We start from the raw sequence: 15,287 nt of genomic DNA on the forward strand, positions 1-15,287 counted from the left end.
TATCATCTGCGTATCGCGGAGCGATCCACGAAGTTTACTTCATCGTGTTCCTACCCAAACGGTGCCAGCGGTCGGCGTAGCTCAACAAAAGCACCCTACTAAGACAGTCGACGGCCTAACGAACCCCAGCGAACGAACAATCAAACCATTCTACTATCATCGTCACGCAGATTGTACGCAAGCGAAGTTAATGCAGATCTTTACTATATCGTCTGTTAGGTCTCCGACGTTAGCACATTACCAGTAGGCACAGAAAAAAGAATGTCAGCCAAGCCTACTCGGCTCATGCTGCAAAAAATTCGCCCAAAGCGACGAATGGATATCGTGAAATAGAAGTGAATCTCGGATTTTGGAAGGAATTTATGTAAAATTTCATGCTGGCAAATTTCTTAGGTCCTATTTTTGGAGCGGATTTTATTTGTCAACAGAGGATACAGACAAACGTCAATGCAGCACAGATAAAAATGGGTTTCGAGTTCGTCACAGAACCTCTGGGTCGAAGTGCTGTGAATAACTTGGGAAGTGGAGAACAAGTAAACGCGGTGTTGCATAACACAGTTCACCAGATTAAGAGCATACCAGGACAACCGGTCTCACGATGGCCAAGAAGATTGGTTCCCGATCGTTTCGATACAGCAAAGGCGGAGTCCGAAGATATGCCACAAACGGGTGTCATCCACAGGTTAAATAGCACCTTGGCGTCCCCACTACACCTAGCAAAGAATTACCGGGCCCAGAGCAAATGCACAATCTCAGGGTTCACAAACGTATTAGCAGGATCCACGATATTCAGCACAATCGATTGAAAGAAGGCATACAACTACATACCAGAGGGGAATGAAGACTTACCAAAGACTGCTGTGGTAACTCCATTTGGATTGTTCGATTTTTTCACGAATGCCCTTCGGACTGAAAAATGCTGCACAGACATGGCAACGTTTTGTGTTTTGCGTACCTGGACGACGTCTTGGTGTTTTCCAGATCTACCGCACGGCACGAAGAATACCTCAAAGCGGTCTTTGACCGAATACACGACTATGGTGTAGTGGTCAACGAAGCACAGTGTACTCTGCGTCAGACGCAGTTAAATTTCCTTGGCTACGTCGTTTCAGCGTTTGGCAACCGACTTTTGAATGACAAGATTGAAATCATGAAGGACACTCCTTGCCCGATAGACTTTCATCAGCTAAGAAGATTCCTAGGCGTCGTAAACTTCTCCCAGCCGAGGTACAAGCACCTCTGACAGTAGCTCTGGCAGCTAAGCATGCCACAGGTCGGTGGCCACTACAGCGGACACCGGGTAGCGCGCTTTCAAACAGGTGAAAGCCAACTTGCAGAAAGCAATTTTGCTAGCCCATCCTGTACGTGACGAACCTTCAACAGTATTTGTAGACGCCAGCCAGCAAGCAATTAGTGCCGGCCTCTATCACTGTGTTAATGATTGTTGGTAGCACTTGATTTTTTTCTCCCCAAAGCTCACGGCATCCGAAGTCAAACAGCGCCCTTTTGGTAGCGAGCTATTAGCCGCATATGAAACAGTGCGGCACTTTCGCTCGTACTTTGAAACTAGACCGTTCATCATATATACAGACCACAAACCTATGATATTCGTCTTCAGCATACACATAAGGACAACTTGTCCTTAAGACAATTTCGGCCACTAGAATTTGTTAGGCAGTACATGCATTAGGCACATAAGAGTGGCCGAAAATGTAGTGATTGGTTTTCGAAGCCCACATCAGCAAATATTAGCAAAGAATTTACTATTACAGCACACAGCTCCATAGATGAATAATCTAATTTATATGACCTTGTAACATCGTTGACCGAACTGTCAAATGAAACTGTCCAACTTACGTCTTAACGAATACGGCTCAGCAGGAGAATTCCACTGCTGAAACATATTACATATATGTAGTTTGGTTTACGCTACACCCAAACTACGCAGAAGTACAAAGTGCTACACAGCGACAGCGTTATTTATGTGTTTTGAAAGTAAGTGCAACGAAATTATTAGCTATAAACAGATACGCACTAACAACATATGTTTGCAGGTAGCTTGACAATGTCCGTGGAGCCGAAAATGCTTACAGCACCAAAAAATAACAATCGTAAAAAGAGTCTTTGAATTTAGTAGCATTTTAGCTTACAGAACATATAAATATTTTCTTTACTGTAAAGATCACACCACAAATATTTTACAATCGCTGCTTTTAACGAATTTACCATCAGATTCACCTCCGGACTATCATACTCGTTCGTTTAACCGAACGACGTAAGGCTTAATGCGAATGTATTACTCGGGGAAGTGGCACTAATTCGTATTCATTTCCTGCAGGTAATGTCAGATTTGATTAACGACACGTCACGGATTTCTGATTATGGCGTAATCAGTGGCAGCCTGACAGATATCAGCATAAACAGATTTGCGGTCCCCGCCAGGAATTCAGTATCAGTCTGTAATAACGTCCTCCACAACAATACCACACTTTTCGGTTCAGAAAAGTGTAGCCTGTATCATTAGCGAATAAGTCCTGGCAATGGTCACTTCTCTGTTAAGTTCATTTGTGTTCGATACTATTATCCGAAATAACCACTTAGGCCAATGATTCTACCTACGTATATTCTAAACAGCCACTTCAGTGACATTATGGAGTAAATTCCTGATTATATCGAGTTATTCCAGGATTATATGTTGTAACACAACGTGTTTTCATTATGATGGAACAAATGTCCCGAGATGACAGAGGAGTAGATATGTAGCCAAATAATGGGAGGGAAAACGATTGTGAAGCTATAGCCGGGAATAATTTCCGTCAGACGATAAAATGAAATATAAAACGGTTCCAATGCTTAATTGTGGCCAATGTACATTGCTGGTCCGTATCAGAACTGTTTTCGCTAGAAAGCGCGTCTACTCTAATATCTATCGCGCATTAGTATACTCGTGAAAATTTTGCGTAGTGTGTAAAAGGGTAGGCAATAATGAGGATTAATTGTCGCTATCAGTTTGTGCTATTGCCCTGCATGTAATCAAGGTCACATCAAGGTTTCCTGGGTACCACTGTCTGATTTAGAAATTACTCAAAGAAACTCTTTAAGCTTTCAATAACCCAGTAGTTTGTTTATAATTCAGGGTTTTTGATATTGCCCCTCTGGCTTTATTTTCACTCGAAGTGTATTTTGTCAGTATTGCAACTCAGTGGCCAGGGTAAATTTCATTCGCGTGGACAAAAATACGAAAGACGTATCTTAGTTCAGCAATCGTTACGGAACGGAAGTTTACAAAATTCATATTAAATTACTCAGTATCTGCTATGGACCACTGCTTCCCATTTTACAACGTAAAATTTGGTTGAACATAAAATAGTAGTTTAATCGGTTTAGACATATTAATTATAATTTTTATGTTGTCGGGAGTATGACGAACGTTTTATCTGGACTAACCGAAAGAGCGAGTAATGGCCTTGCCGCAGTGGATACTACGGTTCCCGTCAGAACACCGAGATTAAGTGAATTCTGGCGTGGCTGGTAGATGGATGGGTGACCATCCGGGCCGCCAATGCACTGTTGCTATTTTCCTTGGTGCACTCAGCTTCGTGATGCGATCTGAGGAGCTACGTGACCGAACAGTAACGGCTCCGGTCACAGAAAACCATCATAACGACCGGGAGAGCAGTGTGCTGACCATACACTGCTCCTATACGCATCCTCAGTTGAGGATGACACGGCGGTCGGCTGGTCCCGATAGGCTATGTGTGGTCTGAAGACGGAGTGCTTAACAAAAGAGTATAATATTGCCTATTGCCTATTTTTGCTTCAGTTTTGAGGAACTTCCACTTTGAGAAATACTTCTCATTCTTCGCCTGACTTTCTAAGTTAAGCGTGTGCAAAATATTAGGGCAACAACCTTGTTTTGCTGTTTCTATCCCATTTTTTAACATACAACATAGCTTTGAACATAATACGCTATTCTAAGATAGAATTGCCTGTTCACTTAAATGTAAGGTGAAGAGCGCATGTTAAAAACATTATTTCAAAATGACATACGAGTATAACACAACTGTGGCACTCTATGACTCAGTTTTCAGTCGGCGATGCTTTGAGATTAACGGTAACGTACATTAAGAACAAAAATTTTCCCTCTAATAATATGTACACTAAACCAAGCACTCATGATACAGCACTCACACTAAACAAGCTTTCTTCACAAGCGAGGTATTGCAAATCAGACATTCAGGTGAGTAGGTAGTTTTCGCACTCATACATATTCAGGAAGTGTTGAACACCAGACTATAATTTATTGAGGAAGGTACTACATAGTTCTCCGCAAACGTTTGTCCTCCACGAATAGTTGTGGACAGGTGGAAGCCAGTACGGAATCCTCGATGGTTAGTATTAATCATGAATAATAATTTTAGGGAATGCCATAGAGGCGTGTTCGGAGTGTACATACGATGATTGGAACCTAAATAGTGGCAATTATTTATTCACGATCAATACAAAAGAATGGAGCAGTCTAAAGTTACGGTGATTCTTGTGTACCACTGTGATGGTGTTATCCTAACGCATTACGTTCCTCCACGGCAGACCGTCAATGCATAGTATTACTGTTCGTTTTTTGAGCATCGCCTGCGACCAGCTTTGCGAAAGAAGCGGCGACACTTTCTGCGCAACCCACCCATTATTTTGCACCACAATGCGCGGGCGCATATAGCGCAAAGTGTGGCTGCTCTGTTCGGTCGATGGGAATAGGAAGTACTCTACCATCCACCATACTCCCCGTACTTAAGTCCTTGTGACTTTGATTTGACTCCGAAGATGAAGGAACCACTTCATGGCATTCGCTTCAGAACTGTTCCAGTTATTCGACAGGCAGTAGACCGTTCCATTCGCACCGTCAGCAGAACACGCTCGGCTAACGGTATACTACGCCTTCCACATCACTGGCAACAGGTTCTACACAATGCTGGTGACTACTTTGAAGAACAGTAGCAGGTTCCAATATGTAACTCTTTTGTATCAGTCGTGAATAAGTGGTTGCCACTGTTTAAGATCCAACCCTTGTTGAGATGGTGGTAACGCATACGTATGGTGAAATTTATGGCAGCTTTAATTTAATTTGGTTAAATACGTGACAGTGCACATAAATAAGCGGAAATATCCTCTAGGTTTTCTTAAATGTGATAACATCTTATTGATGCGCAAGCGCAATGTTGTGAGACGACATGAAACGGCAGCGACCACATGATATCTGTTGTAAAATGGGCATGCGAAGTTGTCGATACGATGGAAGAGCTCTGGGAAAATCCATTATAAAAGAAACCACTCATAAAAAATCTTTGCAGCGTACACATGAGAACTCGGTTTAATGGAACAGCAATGAGGTCAGATTAAGGAAGATGATTGAAGGAATTCAAGTGAGCACTGCTCGGCAGGGGTGAATAATACACTATTGGCCATTAAAATTGCCACACCGTTAGGTGACGTGCTACAGACGCGAACTTTAACCGACAGGAATAAGATGCTGTGATATACAAATGATTAGCTTTTCAGAGCATTCACACAAGGCTGGCGCCGGTGGCTACACCTACAACGTGCTGACATGAGGAATGCTTCCAACCGATTTCTCATACACAAACAGCAGTTGACCAGCGTTGCCTGGTGAAACGTTGTTGTGATGCCTCGTGTAAGGAGGAGAAAGGCGTACCATCACGTTTGTCGAATTGTAGCCTATCGCTATTGCGGTTTATCGTTTCGCGACATTGCTGCTCGCGTTGGTCGATATCTAATTACTGTTAGCAGAATATGGAATCGGTGGGCTCAGGAGGGTAATACGGAACGCCGTGCTGGATCCCAACGGCCTCGTATCACTAGCAGTCGAGATGACAGGCATCTTAACTGCATGGATGTAACGGACCGTGCAACCACGTCTCGATCCCTGAGTCAACAGATGGGGACATTTGCAAGACAACAACCATCTGCACGAACAGTTCGACGACGTTTGCAGCAGCATGGATTATCAGCTCAGAGGCCATGGCTGCGGTTACCCTTGACGCGGCATCACACACAGGAGCTCCTGCGATGCTGTACTCAACGACGAACCTGGGTGCACGAATGACAAAACGTCATTTTTTCGGATGAATCCAGGTTCTATTTACAGCATCATGATGGTCGCATTGGCGTATCACCCGGCGTGATGGTAGGCGGGTGCCATTGGTTACACGTCTCGGTCACCTCTTGTTCGCATTGCCGGCGCTTTGAGCAGTGGACGTTACATTTCATATGTGTTTTGACCCGCGGCTCTAACCTTCATTCGATCGCTGCGAAACCCTACATTTCAGCAGGATAATGCACGACCGCATATTGCAGGTCCTGTACGGGTCTTTCTGGGTACAGAAAATGTTCGACTGCTGCCCTGGCCAGCACATTCTCCAGATCTCTTACCAATTGAAAACGTCTGGTCAATGGTGCCGAGCAACTGGCTCGTCACAAGACGCCAGTCATTACTCTTGATGAACTGTGGTATCGCGTTGAAGCTGCATAGGCAGCTGTACCTGTACACACCATCCAAGCTCTGTTTGACTTAGTGCCCAGGCGTATCAAGGCCGTTATTACGGCCAGAGGTGGTCTTTCTGGGTACTGATTTCTCAGTATCTATGCAGCCAAATTGCGTGAAAATGTAATCACATGTCAGTTCTAGTACAATGTATTTGTCCAATGAATACCCGTTTATCTTCTGCATTTGTTCTTGGTGTAGCAATTTTAATGGCCAGTAGTGTATATGGAATTACGGTGCAGGAGCACGTTGACACTCATAACAGTTTCAAGCCGTATGGGGGTGGATAAATTTAGGTCCTGCATGGTTTTCAAGGGAACGGTATACCATTCTTCCTGCATAATAGTGTCAAGATCTTGTAATGACGACTGAGATGGATAGCAATCATGCACCCTTGTCCCTAAAGTAGATTGCAAAGGCTCAATAATATTGAAAATTGGTGACTGTGGTGGCCGAGGAGATGTGACAACTCATCCCAGTGCTCATAAAATCAGTGCAGGACAATGCGAGCAGTGTGAAGAGGGGCCCTAATCCGTGCGAACACAGCACCATTATCATGGGACAAAGACTGTACTACAGGAGGGACCTGATCAGCCAAAATTGTGTGACATAACCTCTGGCAGTTACGTGATATTGCAGAGTAACCACGACTGCCATCACCGAATCCCCGCCTTATTTCACTTTTGAACGTCAACCTGGCGTGAAGTTAGGAACATTGTGAAACAAGATTAATCCGATCAAATTACTCCCTTCCGTTGATCCATAGTTTAGGTTTTATGGTTTCGACACCATGTTTTCCTTTTATGAGCATTGCGATACTGACAAGTGATTTTGGAATTACAGCTCGCCCTAAAGTTCCCTTTTTTTTTTTTGGAGTTACTTTCGCGTTGTTTTGGTGCTAACAGCGTCCGCGATTACGACATTCACTTCTGCAGTGACTTTAGCAGTTTTCGACCTCTTGTGTTTTGTCAGAATCCTCTTCAGTGACCGCCTCTCAAGTTCACTAAACACATACTTCGACCGCGTTGTGGACTAACGGTTGATGTTTCCCTGCATGCGGTGTAAATGATGGGTACGGTGCCTCTTGAAACCCAAATACTTCAGCTACCTTGTTTATGGCGACACCCACCATCGAGTACCAACAATTATCTCTTTGATTTCACTTAGCTCAGTCTTCATGCACTCGTAACAACAATGAGCACTTTTGTGACAAAGGGCTGACACTTGTAGCGTATTCAGGACATTGTTACAGAGGTACCGCTGGTGGTCAGATCCAACAGCGCAACCTGCAGGATTAGCTAGAGTCTGCATCTACGTTCAAGCATATATTTCTCTCGGTGTTTCCATGTTTATGCCCAACCACAGTATCTATCAGTACTAAAGGTATACAACGATTCTGAGGAGCCCTTCACAGGAGCTACTGGAAGAAAGTCTACTGATATAGCTCCCATCATGCGCTATTGTTTCGAGTATAGGGAATCAATATTTGAGGCAGAGCCGTGTCTGAATTTATTGACTTCCTTCAAATACCTTCTGGGTTAGACTGGCAATGGGAAGGAAAGCGTTTCAGAAGAAGAGAAATTTGTTAATATCGAGTATAGATTTAAGTGTCAGGAAGTCGTTTCTGAAAGTATTTGTATGGAGTTTAGCCATGTATGGAAGTGAAACATGGACGATAAAGAGTTTAGACAAGAAGAGAATAGAAGCTTTCGAAATGTGGTGCTACATAAGAATACTGAAGATTAGATGGGTAGATCAAATAACTAATGAGGAGGTGTTGAATAGGATTGGGGATAAGAGAAGTTTGTGGCACAACTTGACTAGAAGAAGGGATCGGTTGGTAGGATATGTTCTGAGGCATCAACGGATCACCAATTTAGTATTGTAGGGCAGCGTGGAGGGCAAAAATCGTAGAGGGAGACCAAGAGATAAATACACCAAGCAGTTTCAGGAGGATGTAGGTTGCAGTAGGTACTGGGAGATGAAGCAGCTTGCACAGGATAGAGTAGCATGGAGAGCTGCATCAAACCAGTCTCAGGACTGAAGACCACAACAACAACAACATCTTCTTAGTTGTGAGTATAGCTACAACTTACGTTTTGACTAGGTATCTGGTTAGTTTCTAGACACATAACATCTTAAGCACCTTTTAACGCGATGAGAATTAAATCCACGGACTTTCACCTGATATGAATTCGCGAACGTGTCTGTATTAATTTATTTCAACACTGAAAAATACGTAAATGAAACAAGTAACCAGAGAGATCATTTAATGTAAGAAGTTAAACTTTGACGAACATGTTAGTCATGATTTCCATTTTATGACTTCTCCTCATCAGCCTTGCGCTTATTCTTCAGTATCCACGATCCTCGAACACTAACTTCGATGGCTGCATTTAAAATGTCTTCGTGATCTTCCTGACTTGTCTGTAGTTCCAGCGAATCTTACCTTAGCTCTGAACTAAATTAGAAGTGCCGAGTTTCTATCAAACTCCAGAGCATGACGTCGTATAATATTTCATTATCATAGTCCTTGGCTTCATATAACATTTAATTTTCATAGTTTTCCTAAACGTGGTTTCCTGCGAACTAAATGCTCACACCCTGGGTTTGTGTTTGAATTTGTTTCGTACTAGAGGTATCAATTTCCTTCCTTGTGTCGTTAGCATACTGAGCGACAGGAAAGTATCTTATTACCTTATTATATGCCTCCGTACTCGCCCTGTTCTCTCTTATTTTATTCTCACAGTATTTGAATGATAATTTTTTTAAATTAACCGATAGATTTTGACAATAACTGTATCGCCTTCCCTCCAAAGATTCCCATGTACATTTCCTGAACGTATCTGTTAGTTTTCCGTATCGACTAAACCGACTACTTAAAGAACCTGGAAGTGCGCCTCCGAATGCCGCCTTTGTAAGGAATCTAAACACAGTAAGAGAAGTCTATAATTGGTCATACTTGCGTTTGGTATGCGAATTCGTTTACAAATGCATTAACGTTCCTAAAATCCCTTTCTCCTTCTCAAATACTGATCTTATATGACCGTCCCATTCGAAGTCGCTTCTTAGTGTTACACCTAATACTTATACGACATGGCGTGCTTAAGATTTACGCCAGTAGTCTTGTGATCTTTACCGTTGTTCCTTTTTCCCTTTCTTGTAGGTACTATGCTACATTTGCCTACATTTAAGAAGAGTTGCCGTTCCTAACACCAAGTGGAAATTTTGATCAGATTCTCTATCAGTTCGAACTTGGTGTTACACAGACCTTATCTGTCGAAATATCAAAACTATTTGGTGAGTAAACTACTGAAGTGGGGTCAAGCACGAATTCTTGCTTCACTGAGTAGCTGAAACCAGTAAATAAGCCAGATAATGTCTTCCATTTTCATAATTTTACATGCAGTCTCCCTCAAGTGTCATCAAATTTTAACTGACGTTGCTGTTTTGCGTTACTGTGCAAACATTTGTGTACTAGGTTATTCGTTATAAAGCAAGTCAAAGTAACATGTTCCTCTACATTTTCAAGCGCAAAGTAAAAGAATCTCCATTGGCTCAGAGATTAAATTATTTGTTTAACAAAGGCCGAAGTTTTTTTTCTTTTTCTCGCTTGATTAGTGTTTTAATAATTCTGTACTAGTTCAACATGAGTAGTGTTTCACAGGAGGGGTTGTTCTGCTTCAGGAATCCGAACGAACCGCAGGAGCCGGACCTGGTGCACGGGGCGCGCCAGGAGAGGAACCGCTTCAAGAACATCGAGTGGACGGCGTACGAGGCAGTCCACAAGAAGTACCTCAACCTCGGTACTTGTCCATTCCTACATTACAGCACTCAGAAATAATAAGCCGCTACTGGCATTGTCGGCTACTGTCGCTGCCACAATAGCACTAACGGGTACCTCTCTTCAACTGGTACTTCTGTTTTCATATACAATAACCCATTCGTCACTTCTCTCTACTTATTTTTTCATCAACGAGAAGACTGAACATTTTAATCGTTGCAGATCATTTTGTGAAGTTAACGAAGGCAATGCAGTTCCTGGTCATTTACTATAAACGATAAACGAAAACCTGCCCAAGTACTAAACTTGTGAAGAAATATTCTCCTGAAGAAACATGAATGAATTCACTTTTAGGTTACTGAGCAAATTAAACTGTGTGATATACTAATGTCTCTATCATCTCAGAGTGCAATTCGTCTGTTTGGTTATTACTGAAAACAAGATTTGTTGCGGATTCTTTAGTATCTTTCTCAGGTACATATTCCTACGCCCGATCCACTTTTTACATCTAAAGTATTGCAAAGTCAAGATTCCGTAAATATATTTTACTACTTATCATTTTAGAATCGCATATTACACAGTCTCAGTCTTCTTCCCCTACAGTTTTTAATCCCCTACTGTTCCCTCTAGTTCTATGGTTCCCTGATGTCAAAACAGATATACTGTAATTCTGTCTCTCTGTCTTGTCAGTGTTTCCCACATGTTCCTCCCTTCGTCGATAATGTGGAAAACCCCTTTACTCTTTTCTACACTGACTCTAGATATCCAGCCTCCTTCTATAGCAGAGCATCACTGACGCCTTGATTCCCCTACTTCCCAATTTCCCAATCGTCAATGATTCGCTTCCACACCATTCTATGCTCCAAACGTATATCCTCAAAAGTTTATTCCTGTCATGAAAACCGATATTTGAGACTACTAGAAAAGCTCTGCCCAGGAATATCCTCTTTGCTTGTTCCCCTGTTCCAGTCTCCATTTTATGAAGTTCAGACCTTGTTCCTCATGCGCTATTTTGTTTCCAAGGTAGAAAAATTCTTTCATTTCGTTTTCTTTGTGGTCCTCTAATTTGATGTTAAATTTATCGCTAATTTCAGTTCCCATAATACTTGTTACTGGCATTTCTTCAGTTTACTTTGAGTCCGAACTATGTGCCCATAAGATAGTCAGTGCCATTCAACAGGTTCCGTATTTATTCTTTACCTTCACAGAAAATGGCAACCATCATCAGTGAATATCATCAGTGGCATAAATTCATCCTAAATTCCAATCGCAGACCGTGGTGGCCAAGCGGTTCTAGGCGCGTCAATCCGGAACCACGCGACTGCTACGGTCACAGGTTCGAATCCTGCCTCGGGCATGGATGTGTGTGATTCCATAGGTTAGTTAGGTTTAAATAGTTCTAAGTTCTAGGGGACTGATGACCTCAGATGTTAAGTCCCATAGTGCTCAGAGCCATCTGAACCATCTGAACCATCTAAATTCCAATCTCAGTGCCGAGCTTACTTTTCATCTTATTCATTGCTTCTTCGATATATAGATTGAATAGTGGGAGTGAGACAGTGCATCTGTGTTTAACACCCTTTTTAATATGAGTACTTATTTCTCGGTTTTCCTTTTTTATTGCTCCTTTTGGTTTTTGTAAGTATTGTTTATTAATCGTATTTCCCTGCAGCTTATACGTACATTTCCGAGAATTTCGAACACCTTACACCATTTTACACTGTCAAAATTGTTTCGGGCTTCCACACATAATTAAGTAATGTTAGTCTCTAGATCTAAATAACTTTTCTAAAATAAGTTTTACATTGTTGCAAATGCCTAACTGTGAAAGAAACACAGTAGAACGCAAAACACAGGAAGACCACAGTAAGTTGTAACTAGCCATGTATAAAAATCGAGTCTGTTTTCAAATTTGTGAATATTTATTGAGAAACTCCAATTTTTGTATGTACATGTAGTAAAGAACTTTTCCCTCTGTTTAGTAGAACGAAAATTTCTTTTTTTAAAAAAAGAAACACGGAAATACTGTAATTTCAGCAAAGCATGTCTGGTCAAAAGAAATAAAAACTATTTTCATTTGTTCGTTTGCTCAAGATGAATCACATACAATAGCATATTTACAGTAGTTACATCTCTTCAGCCTAATCGAGAGAAGTTCAATGTACCAGCCGACTTAATAACAAAAATATCACTACTTAAATAATTATTGTCTCAATTGCACACTTCAATATGAGCAGTAGAAGTAGCTCACCAATAAATCCGACCATTTGACAAGATGTAACGTTTGATGTAATTTAAGTTCTACCTGCTATGACAAGAAAAATAAATTCAGAAATTATTCTAGCTGAGGTCCTGCAGCAGCGGAGACACTGGGTCCGTTTCTAGCAAGAGCGGATCTCCAATTCTAGTCTCGCGATTTCCTTAATAGCTTCGGTGAATTGCATCATACAAGTGGATATATTGTTGTAGCATCAAATTAATGACAGTTTTCTTTCTCCACCGTCACTCGTGTGAGTTAATGTTTTCCTAAAGATACGTATATCATCCGGACCCTCAAGTTTCAAGACACTTAGCGTACGTGTAATACGTCAACCTCTTAATAAAATAAAGTTTCTACGTGAGTCGAGGCATATTACTCACATTAAAAAAAGTTTTGCATCACCCCCGTTTCCAGAACTCCTGAAGATAGACGTTGACTGTGGATATTATATCACAGACTCAGTCCCTTTGACTGCTCAGAGATGTCACTAAACCTGCTCAGAGATGTAAACATGAGCAGCGCCTATTAGACGGAGTGGCTGCGACAGCCGATCAGTTCCAGTCATTCCACGAGGAAGGAGCTACACGGCTCATTATGTCTGTAGTTCATCCATGCCTAGACGGTCAATACCGCTGTTCGATCGCGTCCGCATTGTTACTTTGTGCTGGACACGGCTTTCAACAATCGAGGTGTCCAGGCGTCTCTGAGAGAACCAAAACGATGTTGTTTGGGCATGGGGGAGGTACAGAGAGATAACCCATGGTCTACTACTGCGGTGGATGACCGCTGCTTAACGGACAGTGGCTCGGAGGAACCCTGACAACAACACCACCATGATGAATAATGCTTTTCGTGCAGCCAAAGGACGTCGTGTTAAGACTCAAACTATGCGCAACAGGCTACATGATGCGCAGCTTCACTCTCGACGTCCATGGCAAGGTCCAACTTCTCAAACATGACACCACGCAGCGCAGAACAGATGGGTCCAACAACATGCCGAATGGACCGCTCAGGATTGGCATCACGTTCTCTTCGCCGAATGAGTGTGGCATGTACCATCAACCAACCCGGTCAGGCTGAGCGCCTTAGACACGCTGTTCAGCGAGTGCAGCAAGCTGGAGGATCCCTGCTGTTTTGAGGTGGCATTATGTGGGGTAGACGTACGCTTCTGGTGGTCTTGGAAGGCGCCGGAATGGCTGTACGATACGTGAATGCCATCCTCCGACCGATAGTGCAACCATATCGGCAGAATATTGGCGAGGCATTCGTTTTCATGGACTACCATTGGCGCCCCCATCGTGCACATCTTGTGAATGAATTCCTTCAGGATAACGAAATCGCTCGACTAAAGTGGCCAGCATATTCTCTATACATGAACCCTATCGCACATCCGTGGGATAGATTTAAAAGGGCTGTTCATGGAAGACGTGAGCCACCAACAACTATAAGGGATCTACGCCGAATCGCCGTTGAGGAGTGGGACAACCTGGGCCGACAGTGTCTTGATGAACTTGTGGATAGTATGCCAGACGAATACAGGCATGCATCAATGTGAGAGGACGTGCTACTGGGTATTAGAGGTACCGGTGTGTAAAGCAATCTGGACCACCACCTCTGAAGGTCTCTCTGTATGGTGGTGCAATATGCGTGTGTGGTTTTCATAAGCAATAGAAAGGGCGGAAATTATGTTTATGTTGATCCGAAACACTCGGAACTGAGGTAATGCAAAGCATTTTTTTGATATGTGAATTGGAGAACAAAAATCTACAAAGTAGTACCTAAATTTAGACTCTGCCAGGTTCCACAACACAGATACTCGTGCACTACAGTTCTGTACCCCATTGTGCACCACAGATTTGTTGTCTAAAATTATGAATAAAATACGTTTTTGTCCTTTTTCGGGATTGTTAGTTCACGGCACGTGGAGACATTACTGAGGCTCCACCGACGGTGCGTATCTTACCGTCCGAGATGTAAGGATTTTGAGAGAGATGTCATGGTCTCAGGACACCCTTATTTCTATTATCCTAAGCTCTTCTTCTCACTGTTTGTGGAAGAAAGATAGAAACGCACAAAAGTTGTACCTTGTTTAGGAAACGAGAGGGTGTAAAATTAGGGTTTAACTCCCAGTTGATGACAAATGATCATTTCACTTTCTTTTTCAAACGAAAGACAAATTGTCTGGTTAGTTGTATCACGTCTCCAATCTCTCTCCTGTGGCGACATCTTCATCTCAGAGTAGCACATGCAACATTTGTCCTGAATTATTGTGTATTGACACATTTTCTATCATCTTGTCCCTAATTCCTGTTGTTTTTCGGCATATGTTGGTCTTTTCGCTGGTTCTATGCAGGACTTTTTCATTCCTTATCTGAGAAGCCCATCTGTTTTTCAATATCCTTGTATAGCACTATACCTTAAACGCTATTATTTTGTTTTCCGGTTTTTTCAAAGTCTGTCATTCGATTCCATACGATGCTGTGTTTCCAACGTCCTTTCTCGGAAATAACTTGATCGAAATACGGCTTACGTTTGACACTAGGTGACTTCTATTTGGGAGGAATACCCCTCTTTTCATTTGATAGTCTGATTCTTATATTCTCATCGCTTCGTCCACCGGAAGCAGTTTAGCTTCCACGCTATCAGAATTCCCTCGTCTAGTTTGTGTTCTTTAGTTCCGATAT

At 42.3% G+C, this 15,287-nt stretch overlaps 1 protein-coding gene across 1 annotated transcript in view; it reads left to right on the forward strand.

Annotated features, from left to right (window-relative positions):
- LOC126456587 (neuroligin-2-like) overlaps window positions 1–15,287 on the forward strand; it is a 137,461-nt gene that overhangs the window by 117,965 nt on the left and 4,209 nt on the right. Inside the window, exon 6 of the mRNA XM_050092333.1 lies at window positions 10,247–10,365. Within this exon, the coding sequence (XP_049948290.1) occupies window positions 10,247–10,365 (119 nt within the window). The remainder of the gene's footprint in view (window positions 1–10,246; window positions 10,366–15,287) is intronic.

Source organism: Schistocerca serialis, chromosome 2 (assembly GCF_023864345.2).
Source record: "Schistocerca serialis cubense isolate TAMUIC-IGC-003099 chromosome 2, iqSchSeri2.2, whole genome shotgun sequence".
Lineage (NCBI taxonomy): Eukaryota > Metazoa > Arthropoda > Insecta > Orthoptera > Acrididae > Schistocerca > Schistocerca serialis.